The sequence below is a fragment of the Chiloscyllium plagiosum genome, chromosome 17, assembly GCF_004010195.1.
Source record: "Chiloscyllium plagiosum isolate BGI_BamShark_2017 chromosome 17, ASM401019v2, whole genome shotgun sequence".
Taxonomy (NCBI): domain Eukaryota; kingdom Metazoa; phylum Chordata; class Chondrichthyes; order Orectolobiformes; family Hemiscylliidae; genus Chiloscyllium; species Chiloscyllium plagiosum.
The window spans coordinates 28,752,092-28,774,814 of NC_057726.1; the positions used below are offsets into that span (position 1 = coordinate 28,752,092).

Consider the following 22,723-nt stretch of genomic DNA (forward strand, 5'->3'; position numbering starts at 1 on the left):
CCACTTTCAAGGAGCTATGAACCTGCACTCCAAGGTCTCTTTGTTCAGCAACACTCCCTAGGACCTTACCATTAAGTGTATAAGTCCTGCTAAGATTTGCTTTCCCAAAGTACAGCACCTCGCATTTATTTGAATTAAACTCCATCTGCCACTTCTCAGCCCATTGGCCCATCTGGTCCAGAACATTATCAGCATTCACCCTTTTCCATTCATTCACACGGAGAGAAGTGGGGAGAAAATGTGTCAGCATATTTTCTCAAGCAGCATGGTTACACAATGGTTAGCACTGCTGCCTCACAATACCAGGGACCTGGGTTCAAATCCAGCCTTGGACGACTGTCTGTGTGGAGTTTGCATGGTCTTCTTGTGTCTGCTCTGGTTTCCTCCCTCAGTCCATAGATGTACAAGTTCGGTGGATTGGCCGTGTTAAAAATTGCTCTGGAGTGTACAGGGGTGCACAGGTTAGGTGAGTTAGCCATAGTTTAAAAAATAAACCCATGCAAGGTTTCAGGGATGTGGTAGGGGGTGGGTTTGGGTGGGTGCTCTTCGGAAAGGGGTTAGTGACGATTCGTCACGGCAGATTTACCGCCGATGATTAGCCACTGCCGGTTCACCACCAGCGTTTCTCCACTGGGGCCGTTTGACCTCTGGAGACTATTCGCCACCGGAAATATATATATATACTGATTGTTTTCACTTCTGCCTGTTCTTTCATACTTCTCAGTTCCCTTTATTTATACAACTGCATACTACATATTGATTTTAAAAAAAAGAGGTAAAATAAATATCATTTTATTGGTTAATTCTAACTTTAGGAAAACATTCTGTCATAGCACTGATAGCTGCCTGCTCAAAGTCATAATGGATATACTGTGGTCTGGGATTAGGTACCAAGGACTTCACCATTTCAAACATACATACATACGTTGAACGCTGCTTATTTGGTAGAAGTATATACAATATTGGATGAACCCCATCAAGTCTTTTTGCTAAAATACAATATACAATATGCGGATCCGTCCATTACATCAGCCCCTTTGTTCACATCGCCAAAACTTAATACTTGAATCACTCTTGGATAGTTTATCAAAAATATATATAAAACCATCGTGGTAAAACTTCTTATTTCCACGTTTACTAATAATTTCTCTTTCCATACAAGAATTCCTGTTCCAAAAATACAAGCTTAAAAAAGACTCTCCTGTAAGGAAAATAAGTTGTTACTGAAACAACGCAAACACTACCTTAACCAATATAATGACAATTTTATATACCATCAATATTCAAAATATACGACTTACTTGCGGTGGCGAATCGTCTTCAGTGAGATAATAGACTTTATCACGTGAAGCAATCATACCAATGGGCCAATGGGCAGTGGCTAAGCGTCCTCGGTGGTCAAAGGGCAGTGGCTAATCGTCGGCGGCGAATCCGTTGTGGCGAATGGTCCCATTCTGTCGGAGAGTTGGTGCAGACTTGATGGGCCAAATGGCCTCTTTCTGCACTGTAGGGATTCTATCAACATAGAACACAGAGAGGAAAGAATCTGTATGAACTTAGTGCAGGGTAGAACAGAAGGGGAGAGGTGTGAAAAGTGAATTAGGGCAAGCAGAATAGTGCCTCTCTCAACATGTTCGGAAAGTATAGTGACAGTTACAGAAACAATTTCACACCCTTGTCTAAGCAATCTTGTGATTTCTCTGCAAAGGAATAGGGAACTATCCCAACAATTTTTTTTGTTACCTTTCTGTTAAGGGATGAAATGTGAGTGCAGTTTATATTGTAATCGGCTTTCTGTCTCATTGCTGCTGCAAGTCTAAGTACGTATCAGAAAGGAAATATTAAGGCCTATTTTGACATCAGTTATTTTATATCAAAACTATGAATTGGAATCAGGCTGTTTATCCAGGCTGTGTTCACCTTTTTGAAAGGGTTAATTAACATGTTACAGTATTTTCTTGGTCTTGTGCTGATAGAGTCTGCTGAGGTAAGGAAAATATTCAAACTATTTAAGTCATATCTTACTTTGGCTTCTTGCAATGAGGCTGCAGAGAGAGAGAGAGAGCAAAAACATCTGATGTATGATTGCTTCATGTGATAAAGTCTATTATCTCATTAGTGTATCACACTGTCAGACTTAACCACTTTTACTATATTAATCAGCTATTGCTAGTTTTCTAATTTTCTATGAATCTTCAATGTTTTTGACTAGTAGTTTTTCAGTGAGATCCCCATTTTATTGGTCCTTTTATAATTTGCAGCTGTACATTTTCTTGACATCTAAAATAGTTTCTGTCCTCTCCTGAAGGCTGCTATGCAGTTTATCACACTTTATGGTTATGAGGATATCATGACTGCACACATAGAAGGAAGTTCAGGATCATTATGGAGTGTTAGTCCACCTAGTCGTCAGGCAATGATTACTGAATTAAACAGCCATAATTCCGAGATGACACTTCGTCTTATGTGGACTTTTCAAAGGTAAGAATGCTCTCCAATATCACAAGTATTAAGTTACAGGGATAAAGTTCTAATCTTTTAAATGAAAGAAGATTTTCTCTCTGCACTATGAGCTCCAAAACTACATTCTTTAGAAATTCGATAAGCTTTTACTATGTATGCTGCAAAGAAGTATTATTGTATTGATGTGTGGCTTTAATATATGCTTCTGAAAATATACTTTTGTCAGTGAATTACTTATTATAGAATTTAATAATAAGGAATGAGCAGCAGCAGATGATGGAATAAAATTATTCAAACCTTGCACTTTGGATCCCATTATCTTATGGACCATATTGTTTCACATCCTCAGAACCCTGTAGGTCAAGAATCAGCCTGTTCACTCAGATGGTGTAAACCCATCACCCTGAGTAGGTGTCTTCCTATATTTGAGGGATAGCCAACGGCAACCATTTGAAAAGTGAAGAAAAACCTGCTTTGTACCCTTTTTATCTTATCCTATTTCTTGAGCATAACTCAGTCTATAATCTGAACCAGACCATGTATAAAGCAAGTAAAATGTCTGTAGGTTTGAGACATTTTAAAAGTTATTCATTTCAGATGAGAGGTTGATGTTTATAATATCATTGTTATAGGAATAGACAGATTCTTATCAATTATCTAGTGTATTTTCATAGTTCAATTAGAATAATATTTAATAACTTTCTGTCTTTAGGGATCTGAGTCTAGGTGGAGTACACGAGCACACATCAGAAAAGCACACCATTGATCTGGAACCAAATGACCCGGTGCGGAAACAGTTGGCAGATCTTCTTCTAGGAATTCGGAAGGAGCCAGTGTATGCCTTTATTTGTTTGATTCATCTGAGTGCCGATAATACCACTGTTAACTTGTCAACTTGTCGTAGAGCTTGTCTGTGGTAAAGCAATATTGAATTCTCAAATAAAACCAGAAAGTGCCAGAGAAACCAGTATCTCTGGAGAGAAAAACAGAGTTAATGTTTCAAGTTCAATGAACCTTTGTTACAACTGCTGAAAGCAAATAGGCAGCACTGAAAGCTGCATTGGCCAGTGTGACTGGCCTCAAAATGTTCACTCAGTTTTTCTCTCTGCAGATACTGCCAGATGTGCTGAGTTTCTGCAGTACTTTCTGAGTTTCTTTATCAATACTTTGATCTCCAATAAATTTATTAAGTTTGAGTTCTGTATTAGTGTTGTGTGGAAATTGCATGAATTTGTTTAGCATGAGAACTAGTAAGCACAGTGGTTTTATCAAACATCATAGCAAATTTGAGAATAATGGATTGGGATGAAAGTTTAAAACCCTACTAAAGAAATAAAAAGGGCATGACTAAACCATTTTGTTGATAGAATTACTATTGGAAATATATTTTAATATATACTGGCAATTAAAAATGCTGGACCATTTGCCAGACATGCTGAGAGGGACTGCATTGTGAATGTGCATTGTATGATTTTCCTTTCATTAGTTTTAGTCAATGAGAAATCATGATGCACATATTCAGGATTTTGCACAATATGCTCAATATTCGCAGTATTCCCTGATAAAGAGAAAAATTGCAAAATTGTTCCTTTAGATCAAACAAAATGTATTAGTTTGATGTTTTTGTATGATTTTTACTTGCAGATTGATTTCACATATGTTACCAAAGTACATTAGAGCTCCAAATGGGCCAGATGCTAAACCTGTTGATCAGCTGTATCCAGGTAAAATGACTTGATTATGTTGTTCGCAAACTTTCTCTTTTTTTAAATGATAAATTACAATATTTACTGACAACTTAGCGAATTCATCTTGAATTCAAATGTTCTTCATTTCAAAACGTCAGTTTCGTTTTGCCATAGTCTAAATAATCATATTTTATCTCTACCATTGTTTTATTTGAGTTGCCACAATTCATTTTCTTTGAAAGATTAAATAAAATCCTGTAGAAAGTTGTTCCTAATTGAAAGGCAAGGTTGAACATATTTATTCCATTCATAATTTGTTATTCCATTTTTACTCAGGCATTGATTAGTTTCAGAGCTCTATCCAAGATCTGAGCATCAAAATATTTGAGACTTAAATTTTGCACTTGAGTGATCACCACACAGAAATCTGAGGTGTCATTGCTGGAGGTGCTAAATTTAAAACCCCAAAAGCAGTTGAAAGGATTCTGATATGATGAACTCTCATGAGTTCGCTTCATCATAGGCATTGCAGTAACTTCAAGCTGCCTGGAATTTCTGCACCCAGCCAATGCAATTCCTATGAAATATTGAATGATGGTAGAAAATTGGTAAGATTGGTTTCCAAGATTCTTGAATTCTAAATTGGAGGCTTTTCAGGAAAAAAGGTGGAAAAGAGTAGAGATATCCTGTTGACAGGAAGTCACAAGATCTTCCAGGGAAACACATCGAAGAGATAGCCATAGAGGCCAATGTCAGGAATCGAGTCCTCAGGACCTGAAAGTAGAGGAGTTAGAAGTTGAATGATTTTACATGACTAGATTAGTGAATTCTTCTTCAAATGCCATAGCTGCCTCAGACAGAGGGCCATTCGCCTATAACTCACCCAGCAAGAATCTCTATCAATCAAGGCTCATTCCTGGTATTTATCTATTAGCAGTATATATATTATATACACACACACAAGCACACACAGAGCTACTGCAAGCTTTATAACAACAGTTTGTGCACACCACCAGCTTTTCAGTCAAAGAAACCATATTAGCAAGACAGATTGCAAGACTCTCACTAATGCATCTCCTTCTCTCTTGCAGTATGGTGTTCTACAACTGGAAGCAACAACAGCTAACCAGAGGAGACCAGGCACATTCCAATATCCTAATCATCATCTCCAAAGATTATTGGCATTATTGTACAGTCCATTGCTGAGGCCACAGCCAGCAGTGGGATTGAAAACATTAAAGATGATTATATTCTCCTCAAATCTCATTTCCCCATAATCCTACATTTTTCTCTGATTAAGAGTCTGCAAATGCCATTATGTATGCATCTATGATATTCCCTCATTTCTTGCACCACAAATGTTTTCTTATGCATTTGCCCTTTCAGATACACTACCTAGCCAATCAGTGGAGGAAGAATAAAATGACACTGACGTGCAGCATCACTCTACCTCACGCTGTCAACCACTGGCTGAGATATTAGCATCTTGCATAATTGATAGAGTAGCATAGAGATGGAATCTGAATGATAACATTATGAATGAGTGACAAGCCAGAGCAAGGAGAGTACAGGTGGCAGCTTATGGGGAAAAGTGGGGGGGGGCGGGGGGCTGCAGGAAGTGATGGGGCTACAAAGATGAGGAGGGTGTGAGGTTCCACATGAGTTTCACTGCAGTTGGCCGGGTTTCCACTTTGTTGGGCAGACTACAGAAGAAGATACAGAACAAAATACTTAGTCATTGACAGGGCTGCTAGAAAGCCTGTGGTCAGTGTTAAGTTCCTATCTAATACCATCAAAACTAGCCTTACTCTAATTTAGTACTTTAACTTTTGGACCAGACCTATGCTTTTCCATAACTCTTTTAAAATTAATAGAATTATGGATTACCTTATGTCCCAAGAGAAGGTTGAGCTTTTCCCCTTCTTTAGTTGGGATATCTACATATTGATTCCTGAACGTGCTCAATGAATTCCTCCCCATGCAAGCTCCTTAACACTAAGGGAGTCCCAGTCTATGTTTGGAAAGTTCAAATCCCCTACGACTGCAATCCTATTATTCTCATAGCTATCTGCGATCTCCCTACATATTTGCAAATTATGATACAGCATTTATTGTAGCAGCCACAGAGACCAAGCACTGACTGCATGCCGTGATGCATTCTAATACTCCTGCCATCACCCGTATGGATAAATGTGCAAAGGAGCTTGAACATTGTCAAAGCAGTTGTCAGAGCAATGCAGCAATCTGCTGTATGGGGGAGCTGTAGAGCTCCATTGAGAATAGTAACACTGTTCTCTGATTGGATGACAGCATTCAACTTTCCGCACATCACAGCATCAGTGCTCTTGGTGTTTCCAGATTGCTGTTCCAATGTCAAGGTGGTACAATCTAAATCTGGGCCTTCCAGTGTAAGGTTGTTCCAAGATCATGTGCAATCTCATTCATTACAAGTTGGCAGACAATGGCGAGCATTGCACAGCAATACTGAGAGAAGCAAAGGCAAGTAGAAGACAGGCACTAAGGGAATGTACTCAGGTGATTATTAGCTTGTGTTTAACAGGTCAATTTTTCATGTATGAAATCAGTTTGGAATGTTTATTTTGTTATGGGCTTTTATTTTTGCCATGAGGCCAAGCCAGCATTGAGATTGTCAATGACAAAGGAAAGATGAAGCACAGGATTGTTCATGAATGAGTATTTGGAGTTGTGGTTATTGCCACCAGACTCAGATGAATTCCTCATGGAAAGCCCTGTCAGAAAGGAGGTGCCAATGTTGCATCGTCCTTTTCTTTACTTCTTCCTATTCCTCCTGCTCTTCAATTACTCTCCTTTTCAGAGGTGACACTTCACCATAGCAAGAATGTGCAGTACATAGCAGACCATCACAAATCTTAACACATACTGCAGTGCTGTGTTAATACGTGCAGATAATGGTGGTGGTCTGCTGTGGCAACTAGATTTCCATTTTATGCATGTTGACTGCATCAGTTGCACACTGGAGGTACAACTAGGACTGATTACTACACATTGGTGTCATGATAGGAACTGATTTGCTGCACACTAACTAAACAACAAAATTAGCCTCTATTACAACAGTGATGAATGCAAGGGCTTATATGAAGTGCATTATTTAGGATTTGGCGTATTAAGAAAATATTGATACAAATTTGAAACAAATTATTAAGTTTTACTACTTCTAAACTACTGCATTAAAAACTTTTCACCACTGACAGATAATGAAAATAGCTACCTGAATGTGACCATGGAACTACAAAGGCACGTTGGAAAGGATGCAAATGATTCAGACAGTATCTTGGAATGGTGGGTGATACAGGCCAAGACTGAAGAATGTAAACAAAATGAATGTCATGAACTACAAATGATCATCTTCAATGACAAGGTCAGCCCACCAAGCCTGGGCTTCCTCGCTGGACATGGGTATGTTTCTTTCAGAAATGTAATAGAAACATTTGTTTCCTTTACATAATAAAGCTTTGGGTAATAATATAGTAGGTGAAACAGAAATTAATTAAATATCAAGATACGATCTTTCCTAATTTGTTTTTGATAAATTTCAAAATGTATTTAATCAAATTACCAAACACAATAGTTAAAACCTCTGGATTTACTGGTCATCATTCATTTACCAAATATTTAACGTCAGTGTTTTTTTTGTGCAGTTAAGGAATATACTGACTCAGCCTGGAGCCTCAAAACTGCATGTACATCAGGGGTTCTTCCAAAGTCATTAGAATCCCAATGCAATCGCAACTGCCTACTGAGTACATTCATTAAGTATTTGTTACCTTATAGAGCCCAATAGTTTTTAATAGAAAGAAATCCCCTCAATACCAATCAAAAGAAAACCGATGGACAAGATTTAAAGCACTTTTATTGTAACAAACCAACTAAAAAAACCTACTTCAAACATGAATTGGTAAATAATCTTCCAAGTAAAAAGGTTACTTTCACTTTTTAATTGTAATTGCAGCAAAGATGTGTTTAGTATAGTCACAAACAGTTGCATCACTTTCTGCTCAAATATTTTTATTTACTTATTCATGGAATATGGGTATCATTGGCTGGACCAGCATTTATTGTCCAGCGAACAGTTAAGAATCACCTGAGAGTCTGGAGTTACATGTAGGCCAGACCAGGTAAGGATTTCCTTTCATAAAGGACATTAGTGAAGTACATGAGGTTTTCCCTGGCAATCTGCAATGGTTTCATGGTCATCATTAAACTCTTACTTCTAGTTTATTATTGAATTCAAATTCCACCATCTGTCATGGCAGGATTCGAACCCAGGTTTCCAGAACATTACCTGGGCATCTAGATTGATAGACTAGCAATTATATCACCAGGCCATTGCCTACCCCACATACAATCGCACTTTGTAATTTTGCCTTTAGTACATAATACTAAATACATATTGCCCTCATTGGTTTTACTGGCAGCCATATCCATGATCCTCAGATATGGCTAATACTGACCAGGCACACACACCAGATCCCTTGCACTTGTGGCTTGACAGTCCTGATGGTGTAGCTGTCTATAATTCCTTTTCAACAAATGATAGCCAATACACACAGTTTGGTCCTCTGATACAAATGCTCAGGTCTTCATCATGCCTGTTTTTGTCACACACCGTTTAGGATTTCGGTCTCTTTCGGTTTGTTCAAACATGGTTTCACTAAGAACATCAGTTGTATTTTCTTCTTACTGCCGAACAAAGAGCTCATTTATTTGGAGAAAGCTTATCTTTCTTCCCTTTACACAAATTCTCATTTCTGAAATGTGACTGCTCAGGCTTGTTGCCTCAGAATAGACAGGAATTCAACTTTTCGAACCACCACCACTACCTCCACATTCCCTGCTCTCAGTTGGCTTTCCTGTCCATAACAAGCTCACTACAGTTTAATGTCTTTAAAATGATTCAATACCCAAGCAACCATTAAACCCCTTTGCAATGTTATCTTAATTCACTTTGGATTTAAAGGTTCATCTCATAAAAAGGAAATAACAGACTTTTCCCAAAGTGCAAGGATCATCATGAATTGCAGGGTCATCTTAAACTAAAGGCCTCAATATCTTTAAAATCCTAGCCTTGCAAATGATATGCTTCCAGAACTATCTCACTGTGCCCGGCAATCTTCCAGATGCTGCAATGTGAGCCTGTGCAGGATGAAATCCTCTCAAATTCCCAACTTTGAAGCCTTTTATTACCTCAAACCTCAAGGGTTTCTGAATCATGATTTTTCAAAGTTAATCAAAAAGTAACTTGCATATATTTCAGATACTTAGTCAAGTAACATTTCATATTCAAAAGTATCATTGACTCGTTATTCCTTACCTCAGAAACAGGAGAGAAATAAAGCCCTTACATTTATGGTTGTGGTTGTGGTTGTAATGGAAAGAAAAGTCAGAGTGTGCTGTCATTATTTATCTTAAGCTGACATCAATTTCTGGAGTCGGTACATGTATACTTAATTACAGAAATTGAGAAGTCGCTGTCAGTAACTTTACAGTTCCCCATAGGCAATGTTCACATGCTGTGAATACATCCAAGCGTCTTCATGAAGGATGTACACTTTCTTTAAATTACTACGTAAGCAATGTGCAAAAAGGATTATATTTAAATAAATTACTTGTACTTCCTAATTAATTTCAGAGGGAATGTGACCTATTGAATATGCTGTTGCAATCCTCCCAAGCTGCAATCAATTAGAAGTAATTGAACTGACAAGAACTTCTATTCTTTCACAAAATACTTCAAGATTTTGTAAAGTACCATTGGGATGTAATTGGATTTTTAACAGTGTATTAAGTTGATAATTATATTTAGAGAGTGTCATTGGCTCTGAAGAAGTAATTTTATGTTTATTTGATATGAAACGTCTCCATTATTGTAACTACATTTGTTTAAATTTTTAAAAGTTTAGTTTTTATTTGTTCATGAGTGAAGTGCCAACCAAGCGAGCTGCATTGTCCCAGATGGTGTTAGACTGTTTGAGGTTTGATGGTATTGCATTCTTTCAGCTAAGTGCATGCTTGACTTGTGAATGTTGGAAGAGCTTTGGGGTGTCATGAGGGGAGTGACTTGCCACTGATAGGCCCATCTCTGACCTGCTTTTATATGCATGTACAGTTTCTGGCAAGATTGTTGCTAGTGTGAGATTCAGTGATAGAACATAGAACAGTACCGTTCAATAACAGGTGTGTCAGCCCACCATGTCTGTATTGACCAGGATGCTATTCTAATCTAATACTATCTGCCTGTGCATGGTCCATATCCCTTTATTCTCTGCCAGTTCCTGTGTGTCTAAATGCCTCTTAAACTTTGCTAACATATCTGTTCCTACTACCTCCCCTGACATTAATGGTAATAGTGTTAAAACACTTGAATATAATATTGTTGGTCATTTGGCAACTATGTGGCCTGAATGGTACTTTGAACAAGTCTACTCTAGTTGGATATATATTGTCTAGGTCTTAATGCATGCAGGCATGGACTATGTCAGTCTCTGAGGAGTGTGCCCGAATGCTGTAGAATGATCAACATCTGACTGTATGATGGAGGAAAGGCTACTAATGACACAAGATTAGATGGTGGTCCTAGGACACTGCCCTAAGAAACACCTGCATTTTGTTCTTTCATATGAACATACAAGCTAAGAGCAGGAGTAAACCAATCATCTCCATGAGCCTGCATTCTTACCTGGCCTGTCCTACATGTAACTGCAGACTCACAGCAATATGGTTGACTCTTAACTGCTCTATGGTTGACTCTTAACTGCTCTTTGGGAAGTTAAGAATGGGCAATAAATGTTGGCCTAGTCATTGATGCTCACGTCCTATGAATGAATGTTAAAAAAAAATCATGGCTGACGCAATTGTGACTTTCATGCCATATTCCCACCTAATCTTGACTACTTTAGACTCCCATACGAACATAAGGATTGATCCTCCAACAAGCACAAACACTTTCCTTTGTAATAGGCTTGACTTCAGCCAGTGCTCAGACTTTCCCACGATTCCCACTGACTTCCAATTTACCAAGGCTACCTGATGCTATACTTAATCACGTTTCCTTGACAGGCAGTCAATTTAATCACACCTCTGGATTCAGCTTTTGTTTGTCCATTTTTGGACCAAATTTGTAATGAGTGCTGAATGGCTCTGGCAGTACCCAGTGAGCCGGTAATCCTGTTTTTTGTCAATTGATGTCAGTATTGTTGCTATACTGGAACAGCTTGGCTAGGGGTGTCGGTAGCTCTGTCACTATCCAGCATTTATTTCTCATCCCTAATCGCTTTGAGCAGATGATGATGAGCTGCCTTCGTGATCTGCAGCAGACCATGTGAAGTAGGAAAATCCATAGTTCTATTAGAAAGGGAGAACCTGGAATTTGACCCAGCAAAGAAATAGCAATACAGTTTCAAATCAAGATGGCTTGAAATGAAGCTTGCCATGGTGATGTTCCATGCTTCTGCTGCCTTTGTCCTTTTAATTAGTAGAAGTCATTGGTTTGGATAGTGCTGTTGAAGGAGCCTTAGTGGTAGAGTGTGTGAACGTATAAGGTGGTGGTGAGGAATCAATCAATCAGGCAGGCTGCTTTATCCTGGATAGTGTAGACCTGCTTCAGTGTTGTTGGAACTGCACTCATCCAGGCAAGTGAGAGTAATCCATTACCATCCTGACTTGTGTCTTGTAGTTGGTGAACACACTTTTGGGAGTCAGGTGATGAATTATTCACTGCAGAATTCCTGACCTCTGATCTGCTCTTATAAACAATGTGGCTATATGCCTGATTCAGTTCTATTTTTGGTCAATGGTACCCCCAGGATATTGATACTGGAGTTTGAATTCCATCAATCTTTGAGGAATTGAAATGGAGCAGAAATCTTTACAATCATGAATAGGCATCTGTATTTCTGGCCTTAGGGATTGGGGGTGGGGGGGGGGGGGCTGGGGGAGGTGTCATTGATGTAGCAGCGAAAGAAGCTTGGGCTACAGACATTATCTAGAGGAACTCCTGCAATGATGTCCTAGGACTGAGATGATTGACCTGCAGCAACCCCACCATCTTTCTTTGTAATAGGCATTACTCTAACCAGCAGAACATTTCCCCCCGATTGCTACTGTTTTCAGTTTTACCACTGCTCGTAGGTCAATTGCTGCCTGGATGTCAAGGGGAGTCACTCTCACCTTTGAAGTTCAGCTTTTTTGTCCATGTCCTGAGTGCCTGAACCAAGTGGTCCTGGTGAAACCAAAACCAAGTGTCAGTGGACAGGTTATTGTTTCATAAGTGCTGTTTTGATAGCACTATTCACACCACCACCCATCACTTTGCTAATGACCAAGAGTAGACTCATGGAGCAGTAACTGGCTGGTTTGCATTTGTCCTGCTTTTCATGGGCAATTTTTACCTGGGCAATTTTCTGTATTGGGTAAATGCCAGTACTGTACTGGAATACCTTGGCTGAGGGTATGGCTAGTTCTGGAGCACAAGTCTCAGTACTGTTGCTGAAAGGTAATTGAAGATAACTCTGTTACTGGAAGCTTGGAGATGCCTTTGTTTTGGCAAAGGTTTAAGCAGGTTTCAAATAAATGAAGACATGCCTAGATCTTTGTAAGTAGCATTCATCAATGTCAACAGCAAATGCCATTGTTTCTCTGCTAAGTACAAAAGAGCAACCTGTAGCCTTTTCACCACTGCATTCTAAAGCATTTCTCAATCAACTTAAGTTCTTTGAAGCCTAGTTACCCCAATATAATGTAGGAAAGTATCTGACAGTACTCGGAGTGCTACACTGAAACATCAACCTAGATTACATGCTTATCTCTGAAATGAGCATGAACCCATAATCTTCTGATTAAACTCATCTGGATTTATTTCTGTCCTAAAGTAGGACTAAGGGTAATAGAAATATTAACAATCATAGTTTAATTTTCTCAGGGGAGAATGGGGAAGAAAATCAATTTACCTTAAAATAAAGGACTAGCAAGAGAGTCCATCATAGGATTACTGTTGCAGTCTCTGGATGGTGCAAGATTGACAAACGCAATTGCCTTTTCACGTTCTGGGTTTTCTTTTATTTTCCAGAATAATGGGTCTTTACGTCTCAATTGTATTGGTTGTTGGGAAGTTCGTGCGAGGCTTCTTCAGTGAAATATCGTATTCTATCATGTTTGAGGAGCTGCCTTGTGTGGATCGCATCTTGAAACTGTGTCATGACATCTTCCTCGTGAGAGAGAATGGAGAGTTAGAGGTGGAGGAAGAGCTCTATGCCAAACTTATCTTCTTATACCGGTCACCGGAAACCATGATTAAATGGACTAGAGAGAAAGACTAACAGCTGTTGCCTCTTTTCTTTCTCCCTATTTATTTCTTCTTGTCTGGCTCCTTTTTGATGCTCTCTTTTGCTCACCTCTCCTTGTTTCTGACTTTTTTTCTTGGCTGAGCCAAGTTGAATGTGCACCTTCTGATTAATGGAATAATTACCTCAGTTTATCAGATATCTATTTATCTGCTTTACATTCTCTTAATTATTCATGTGAGAGCTATTTCTTTCATGGTCTTAATAAAAGTAACTTAATGTCTTAGAACACAAACACTACGCAATGCGTCTGACTTAAAAGCCTGAAATGACTTTTTGGCAATGTCATGCTGCTGAAGACTGCACATTGAATAGACAAATCTGTCTTTGTTCCCACTGCATACACTCAAAAAAAGTCTTTTTTTTCCTCTCTGATAACATATATTTTGATTAGTTTGAATTGGAGCTACATACTACCACAACTAAGAAAACAAAACATATTGTCAGCAGTTATCAGTTGAAATAACTCAAGCAAAAATCCTTTTTCACCACTTTCTGTTCAGCACAATGCCAATCTGTTTATAGTACTGCAATGAAAATAGAGAAATGGAGGCCTAAAGACACTTTTGAACCATTTTTATATTTTTAAAAAGATGTTAACTATTTTTGGGAAAAGAGTGATTGCCAGGAGACTGGTTATTCAGAAACATTGAGTGTTTGCAACACAACTGTGATAGCTACAAAGTCCTGTGGGAACTCTCACGAAAACCTTTTATGATGAAAGTTGAAAAGAATCATGGAAAGGTTGTGACATTGAGACCAGGAAGCTGAATTGATTCAATAATGTTGCAAAATTAGCAATATTGAAATTGCAACATCAGCATAGTATCAAATTATTATTTTTGTTTATATTTTGTTTACATATTTCAGAGCTTTGGTGAATTAGCAGCCTCATATCATTTTGTGATTCCCAGAGTAATTTGACTGTAGTAAATGGATAAATGATTATTTTGTAATGACTTTTACTGCACATATCAATGGGGCTTTTGTGCAACTACTTTATGCCAAAGATCATGTTGTAGTTGATTGTAAATACAGGACATCCAGGTGCACTAAATTTAAATATTTTAATATTCATAAATTGAGTGAAAATGTTGAATATTGACATTCCTTTCTAAATTAAGGAAGTCTGTCAAATGTTAATGATTGTATATGTTTTCCTTACTGTGATAACAAAAACCTGATTCCTAGGCAAGGAAAATGTTTAAAGCAAGTAATCTAGTACAAGTTAAAGGCTGTTAGAAAATGGTGTAACTTTCTTGTACTTCACTGCATTACAGCAATACGTTCTCTTTGTCATTGGATGAAACAATAAGGCACTCTAATCTCTTGTTGATAAGTTCTTCACTATTTTGGATTTCTCATTAATATTAAATTATATTGAAATGGGTCATATACTAAAATAGAAATCTTAAAATTAACAAGAATTCTTTAAAGTTGTACAGCTTAGACAAAATATTAAATATTTGGGAAATCAAACTATTAAACACCATTTCTTAAAGGATTTAATCAAATCTTCACCAGTTCATCTTAATTATTTTGTGATGATGGGTTTTCAAAGCAAGAGTTGAATTTTAACTCTTTTTAACACAAGCCTCCATTATATGCCTCTATGAAACTGTTTGAAATTAAAAAGAGACTTAAATCCTTAATTAATTAACCTAGATGTGTCAAAGGAATATGATCCTATTAAAAACACAGTAGATCCAAGAGACTGCCTACAATGTTTGCAGTAATGTAATTTATCCCTACTTCTACAAATCACAGTCCAGTTATGAGTAGTGTATTGTTCCCTTTGGTAACCTAATTAGTAATGGTTCTGAATGAAACCTGGAATTATTATTTTCTTTTAATATATATTCTTATTTCCAAAACCTATATGCTGCTTGATTATAGTAAAGTTTATCTGATTCCATTTTGCACCTATTGCCTTTATACCAAGAGTGATACAGCATCTTATTTTAGTGTTCAGACTTTAACTATGATTACATAAAGATCATGAAAGGGTTTTGCACTACCTGTGAATCAATACCGAGTTGAAATAATGAGGTGGCACACATCAGAATTAACTGTGCAGATTCAGTTGACATTACAAAAAAAGGCTACTCGAGATGACATGATAACTTCCTTTTTGTAAATATATAAAAATGACATTGTTTCACAATTTTCCCACAAAAGAGTAGAATGTATTTCTGAAAGTTTAAAACCTGTCTGTAAACCCAAAGATCCATTGCTTTGTTTTTTGAATCAATAAATTTGTATCCGGTTTAGAACACTGAGTTGTAGTGCTTCAATAAATTTTCTTGCCAATTTTGTTTAATAGTGAGCTACATTGGAAGTTCAAATTACTATGCCAATTTTTACACATATCTGCACAGATACTCTCATTGATTTCTGTGAACTGGAATTTGGGTGGTTTGAATAACAAGCAGTTTATACTGAGGCTACAAGTTTGTAATTCACACCCAAGTGTCCTAATGCAATTACTCATATATAATACATAAATAAACAAATTAACACATCGATGATGAGGTAGCTTCAATTTTCCAAATCTAGATGAAAGAAAAATGCATCAAAATTAGACAGCAGGAAAGAGCAAATCAAAAGTTTTACAGAAGTTATTAAAACTGAACTATGCTGAAGATCACCTGACCAGGCCAAGGGCTTCTGTTTTCTCTACTAGTATTTAATTGTTACAAAAGCAAGATGTAATCTAGTTCTGATTTGACCTGTGGTTATTAACCTGAATAGAGAATAAGTATGGTGCTCCCATATTAAATTGTGGAAGGTAAGGAATGAATAAGTAAATTGCCTGTTCTCATTTCTGATGAAAGATACTAACTGGTCTACTGAGGATTTTGCAGCATTTTTCTGTTTTCAAGTTGAAGTGTGTGTAAAAGGCTTCAGATTTCCTCAAAGGTGTGTCCTTGTCTCTTAAAACTGAAATATTTGCTTTGACTTTGCATGAAATTACCAAATGCATCAATGGAAATTGAAAGAATGCAAGGTTATTGTGAACTTTAACCAAAACAACATAATTTCATTGTTTCTTTAGTTGGTGACCAATGAACATCATTGTTTTACTGTAGTACTAACCACATGTACTAAAATACTGACAGATTGTCTCAAAGCTATAAATACTTAATATAAGCCATTTCTGATCATCTCGCTCATCAATTTTGCTCATCTCTTTTCAAACTCAGGCAAGAAAATGCAAGTGAACGAAAATAAAGAAATCACTCGGTAAATGTTATGCCTGAATTTTTTTGACCTTTTGAATAGGGACTACAAATACATTCTCTATACTATTAGCTGAAACACATTAAAGTTTGACTTTTTTTAACATCAGTCAGCATTTCACTTTAATACATCTTGCATGTTCAACGTTCTTTCAGCCTACGTGTGAAAAACAACAATGTGGCCACAATATGAATTAGCAACTTGAGCAGGAAAATTCTCAAGTGTGGGGGAGTTAATAAGATGGAAAGATAGTAGCAATTAATAAAGTCATGAGGGTAGATGCAGTTTTTTTTGTAGCTGAGAGCAAAATTGCAGGAGGAGGTGTTGCCAGCCTATTGCCAGGAATTACAGCATTTGGTTAGGGATGGTAAAGCTTTTAGGTAAAAACAAGAACTGCAGATGCTGGAAACCAGATTCTGGATTAGTAGTGCTGGAAAAGCACAGCAATTCAGGCAGCATCTGAGGAGCAGTAAAATCGACATTTCGGGCAAAGCCCTTCAGCTCTTAGCATTGGAAAGGGAAGAATCCACCACTTGTAATCCATATGATTACCAATATCCTAGTTAGGGACAGAATAATTAAAATATCTAATTATAATTAAAATGCAGAATCTCACAATGAATAATCTCTAGATTACTCCTCGAGTCAAGAACAAACCAGCAAAGGGCACATTGGTTCAGTAAAGATGAATGAGCGGTGTAGCGGAAATAGGGTTTAATGGGGCACTGCCACCAGAACCAGGGCAAGTGGGAACTGTACTGTGAGAATGGGCTTCATCTGCACCATACTGGGCTCTAGGGTTCTTGTGAATTGTCTTATTGGGAGAGGAGATGCAATAAATCAAAGGGAGCCAGAAGAGTAGTAATTGTGTAATGATACAAGAATGTGATAGGAAACGACAGAGCACATAAACATAAGAATACACCAGCAGATGAGGTGTTATTTGTGCAGTCGTGAGGTTTATTTGTTCAGATCAATACTTGAGAAGCTCAACACCAATCAACACAATGCACTTTATTTGATTGGCACCACATTCCCACTCCCTCCCTCCACCACTGATGCTAAGTAGCAGCAGAATGTACTCTTGATAAGATTAACTGCAGAAATTCACCAAGGCTCCTGAGACAGCACCTTCCAAACCCAGGACAACTTCCATCTCGGGCAGCATATCTGCTGGGAACACCACCACATGGACCTCTCAAATTTCAAATCTAATGTTGATCTTGCTTTCTGTGCACCTTGTTTGCAGCTGTAACTTTGTATTTTATGATCCACCGGTACTGTACCTGAAACAAAACTTTTCATTGTACCTAGGTACATGTGACAATAATAAATCAAATCAAAACATGCAAGATCTTCTCCAAACCACTCACCATCCTGACTCGAAATGTAACACCATCCCTTCAGTGTTGGGGTCAAAATCTTAAAATCTCTCCCTGACAGTATTGTGGGTCTACCTGCACCAAATAGACTGCAGTGGTTCAAGAATGCCACTCACCACCACCTTCTCAAGGGCAACATTCCATAAATTAATGAAAAAATTACAGAGGCCACTAATATTTTCGCATTTGATTCATTCAGCATAAATAGCTAGTACTCACAAGGATGGTTGAGTTTCAGTTGTGCATCATTTCCCTAACCCAGAACACATACAAAGGAAGTTAAATTATTCCTGTCCATCAAGACATAATTGGTACAAATTTGTCAGGTACAGTAACACAAATTACATGACAGCAAATGAGCAGGGTGATTCAAGCCCCAATATATTTTCTTTCTATTTAAACCGAAATTGAGTGGAAAGTAAAATGGACCAGTTATTGGTTATGGCTTCTTCTGCAGTCTCATTGAAACTGAATTGTTAAGTGTAAATTTAATTGTAATCTAGTCAATGCAGAGGAAATTAAGGCATGTATATTGTAGACTAGTGCCATATAAGCAGGCACACTACATTAAAATACTTTTGAATTTTTCAAGATTATTCCACAGATTATAATAAACTGATTAATATGAATGTATGCGCATTGTATTACTCTACGTGTCGTTAAATTTTATTGCAAACTTGAATGTTTTACAACTCAATACTGCCCCGAGGAGGCTGCTACAGGTAATGTAACATCAACATTTAATTTTTGAGCAATTAATTTAACTTTATTAATTTCATTTTCAGATTTTTGCTAACATTTTCTTCAAACTATTTATGATTAGCAAACTGAATTAGACATGCAATGTTTGATGTATTGCATATAATTCAATTAATGGTAGAATACAACTCATGTCCAGCCACCTGGAATACAAAAACAGCTTTGAGGCTTGTCCGACAATATTTCTTGCTGCAAAGCAAATAGCCCACTCACTTACATTTAGTTGACTCAAATCACATCAAGTATTTGCTGTAGATACAAACTGACATTCCAATTCTTAGTCTAAAGATGGAATGAATTATTATCATGCTTGCAGTAAAATGGATGAACTATTACAGACTTCACTCAGATTTCATGAGCCACTAACAAACTTTATAGTGAATTTGTTAGATATTTTTAAATGATCTTGATTTCACCATACACATTTATTAATTTGAATGCAATAATTTAATAAGTGATGTAATAAACAGAATCTTCAGTTATACTTCCAGTTACTTTGTTATATTTTCAGCGTTGAGTAACAACCTGTTTGTAGAAGTTAAAATTGCCAACCTTGCTTATATATTTAATTATTTTACTTAAGGCATGCCAATTATTTCAAAAGTTAGTTGTTATAGGAATATAACAATTATGCGATTATAAAAATATGTAACCCCAAAATAAGAGTTAAGGAAAAAAAACTACACAATTTGCAAATTATAAAATCAGAGTTCTGTGCACTATCATTCTCTCTCTCTCTCTCTGGGCTAAAAGACAGGCAAAAAACAAGCAAGCTTAAAAGGAAGAACTGGAACAAGACGACATTTGACTCCCAGAACAACTATCAAAATGAAATGTGATCAATGTTTTGCAGTGCCAAAGGGTCTTGCAATCAGTAAGGACTAGTAAACATTTAGATTAGGTGTTATAATTACAATTTAAGTCAATGTAAAGTCAGAACCTTACAAAATTAAAAAAAACCGTGGATGCTGTAAATCAGAGACAAAAATAGAAATTGCTGGAAAAGCTTCACAGATCTGAGTTCTGAGAAAGGGTCACTCAACCCAAAATGTTAACTCTGATTCTCTCTTCTATTTTTGTCCCAGAATGTTACAACCGTTACCAATCAGAATCAAGAAGAAATGTGTGAGGTAATTTAACCCACTTTTAAGACTTTTGATCTTCAGAATTTTGTGTACTGTACTCACTTGTATTTTGCCTGTCTTAACCAGGAATGAGCATGTAGGTACTTTGGTGTTTTAAAAGAGTATAATTTATGTCACATATTATTTGGATCAAAATCATCTCTCTTCACTGCCTTTTGTTAAAGTATTTTACAATAAATAGCTACTTTTCTGTGACCTGAATTGCTTGGGTCCCCAGTAGCAGTCAGTCAGGCAAATTGGTCATGTTGGTGGTCTAATGGAGATGGATTGAGGAACAGTGAGGCACAATTATTGGTGCACTCTGCCCAATTAGGTCATGAAAGATGAAATGGCTAATGTGTATATTGATTTTTCAACTTAATAATCAATGACTGGGTTTTTTTTTCAAAATCAATTTTAAAAGTGAAATATCAAGATTATTGATTGAAAGTTATTTGCAATATTCCACACAAATTCTTTTCAACCTATGCTGTTACTATTGTTAAAAAAAACAGACCATTCTCAACTATGTTTGTATTTTATAAGTTCAGAAGCAGTATGCTGAAATGCTCTATAATTTTCAGTAAGATTTAGTTAATTAAATCTTGTCAATTTTAACTTGTCCATCAATGTTTTAATGGCCTAATGAACTTTGGTGGAAGAATCAAAAGGCAGATTTATTTATTGGCAAAATTCTAAAAATATGCATCACAGAGGGATTTGGGTGTTCTAGTACATGAAACACAAAGTAAACGTACAGATCTGGTTGCCACATTACCAAAAGGATGTGGATGCTTTGGAGAAGGTGCAGAAGCGGTTCACCAGGATGTTGCCTGGTATGGAGGGTGCTAGCTATGAACAGAGATTGAGTAGATTAGGATTATTTCATTAGAAAGACCGAGATTGAGGGGTATCTGATTGAGGTTTCCAAAATCATGAGAGGTATAGACAGGGTGGGCAACAAGAAGCTTTTTCCCAATGTGGGGGACTCAATTACGAGTTCAAGGTGAGAGAAGAAAAGGTTTAAGGGAGATATGCATGGAAAGTTCTTTACACATAAGGTGGTGGGTGCTGGAATGTGTTGCCAGCAGAGGTGGTAGAAGCAGGCACGATAGCATCATTAAAGATGTATCTAGACAGACACATGAATGGGCATGGAGCAGAGGGATACAGATCCTTAGAAAATAGGCGACAGGTTTAGATAAAGGATCTGGATTGGCACAGGCTTGGAGAGCCAAATTGCCTGTTATTGCACTGTAATTTTCTTTGTTCTTTGACAAGTAATTAAGGAGGCAAATGGAATTTTGGCCTTTATTCTTAGGGGACTTGAGATTAAGAGTAGGATAGTCTCATTGAGACTCTTGGTGAGGCCAAACCTTAAGTACTGTATCCAGTTTTGATCCCTTTATTTAAGGCGCCATCTTTGGAGGCAGTTCAAAAGAGGTTCGCCAGACTGACTCTGAGAATTAAGGGGTTGACTGACCAAGAACAGCTAAACAGGTTAGGCCTTTATTTATTCGAGTTTAGAAGGACGAGGGGTGATTCTGTTAAAACATACAAGATTCTGAGGGGTGTTGAGAGGATGATATTGAGGAGATGTTTCTGCTGTTGGGAAAATCTTAAACTCGGTAAATGTTACAGAATAAGGGGATACTCATGTAAAATTGAGGTGCTGAAGGAATTTCTTCACCCAGAGGCTAGTGTGACAATATTATAGCTTTAAAGAGGTGTCTTTTGTCCCTTCTTTTTATGAACAAAGCTTGAGAAAGGTGCTGTTGGTGTGCTCAAGGCAATAAACAGCTTGTGAGGCCTTGGGTTATTTTTTTTAAATGTTGGAACAATAGACACGCCCTAAATGGGTGGGGTCAAGCTTCCACAGAAGCAGGATTTTTAGTTTTGGTTTTTCAGTCGCAGTTGTCGCTGGGTTCTTGAATGTAGAAGCTCTTATTCCTTTCACTATTATGGGTAAAAGTATGGTATTCTTCCTGCTGCTATAATTGCATGTGAGACAATGTATTTTACTGAATTTGCCTTTGCGAAGAGTGTAGTTTATGGGATGTTACTATATTGGAACAGTTTATAATAGTTAATATATATATTATTTTGTTAAGCATTTTGATAGAGTTACAGTCAAGCCAATTTTAAAAATTTTTTCTTATTTTAAAGGGTGTTTTGTTTCAAGCGTGATAGTTTGACCAATTGAATTGCATCCAGAACACAATGCCATACACTTATTTTAAAATAAAAAAAGGTGCGGTCTAGACTATCTTCTCAATATATTTTGAGAGGGTTTGGTCTGGTCCATAACAAATTGGGAGCTCTGGTTCAGATCAAAATCTCTACTTCGAGATTGGGTTTAGGATTGTTGGACCCAAAGGCAGTGTGGTGAGAGTTGGCACTTTTACTTCGGGTGTTGCATTCAAATAGGGTGTGCCTTGTGTAGCAATAGCGGTTTCAGTCTTTAAGAGTTTCCTAAGGGTGAAGGAAGTCACTTCAACGGTTTAACAGAAATTGAGCAAGGCAAATCTTTTAGAATTGGCAGACAAGCTGGAGTTGGGATTGCCTTTGTCTGTGAGAAAAAGGGAGGTAATTGCACCTATAGCTCAACATTTATTATTGCTGGAAATGTCATTGGAATTAGTGAAAATGACTAAAATTCAATTGCAAATGAGGCAGCTTGAACATAA

General features: G+C 37.3%; 1 protein-coding gene across 1 annotated transcript in view; it reads left to right on the top strand.

Moving 5' to 3' along the window:
- The window catches only part of piezo1 (piezo-type mechanosensitive ion channel component 1), a 263,867-nt gene extending 247,088 nt beyond the window's left edge, over positions 1–16,779 (top strand). Inside the window, exons 49-53 of the mRNA XM_043707516.1 lie at positions 2,309–2,481; positions 3,176–3,298; positions 4,108–4,187; positions 7,385–7,589; positions 13,258–16,779. Coding sequence (XP_043563451.1) covers positions 2,309–2,481; positions 3,176–3,298; positions 4,108–4,187; positions 7,385–7,589; positions 13,258–13,507 — 831 coding nt within the window. The 3' untranslated portion in view covers positions 13,508–16,779. The remainder of the gene's footprint in view (positions 1–2,308; positions 2,482–3,175; positions 3,299–4,107; positions 4,188–7,384; positions 7,590–13,257) is intronic.
- The last annotated feature ends 5,944 nt before the right edge of the window (positions 16,780–22,723 follow it).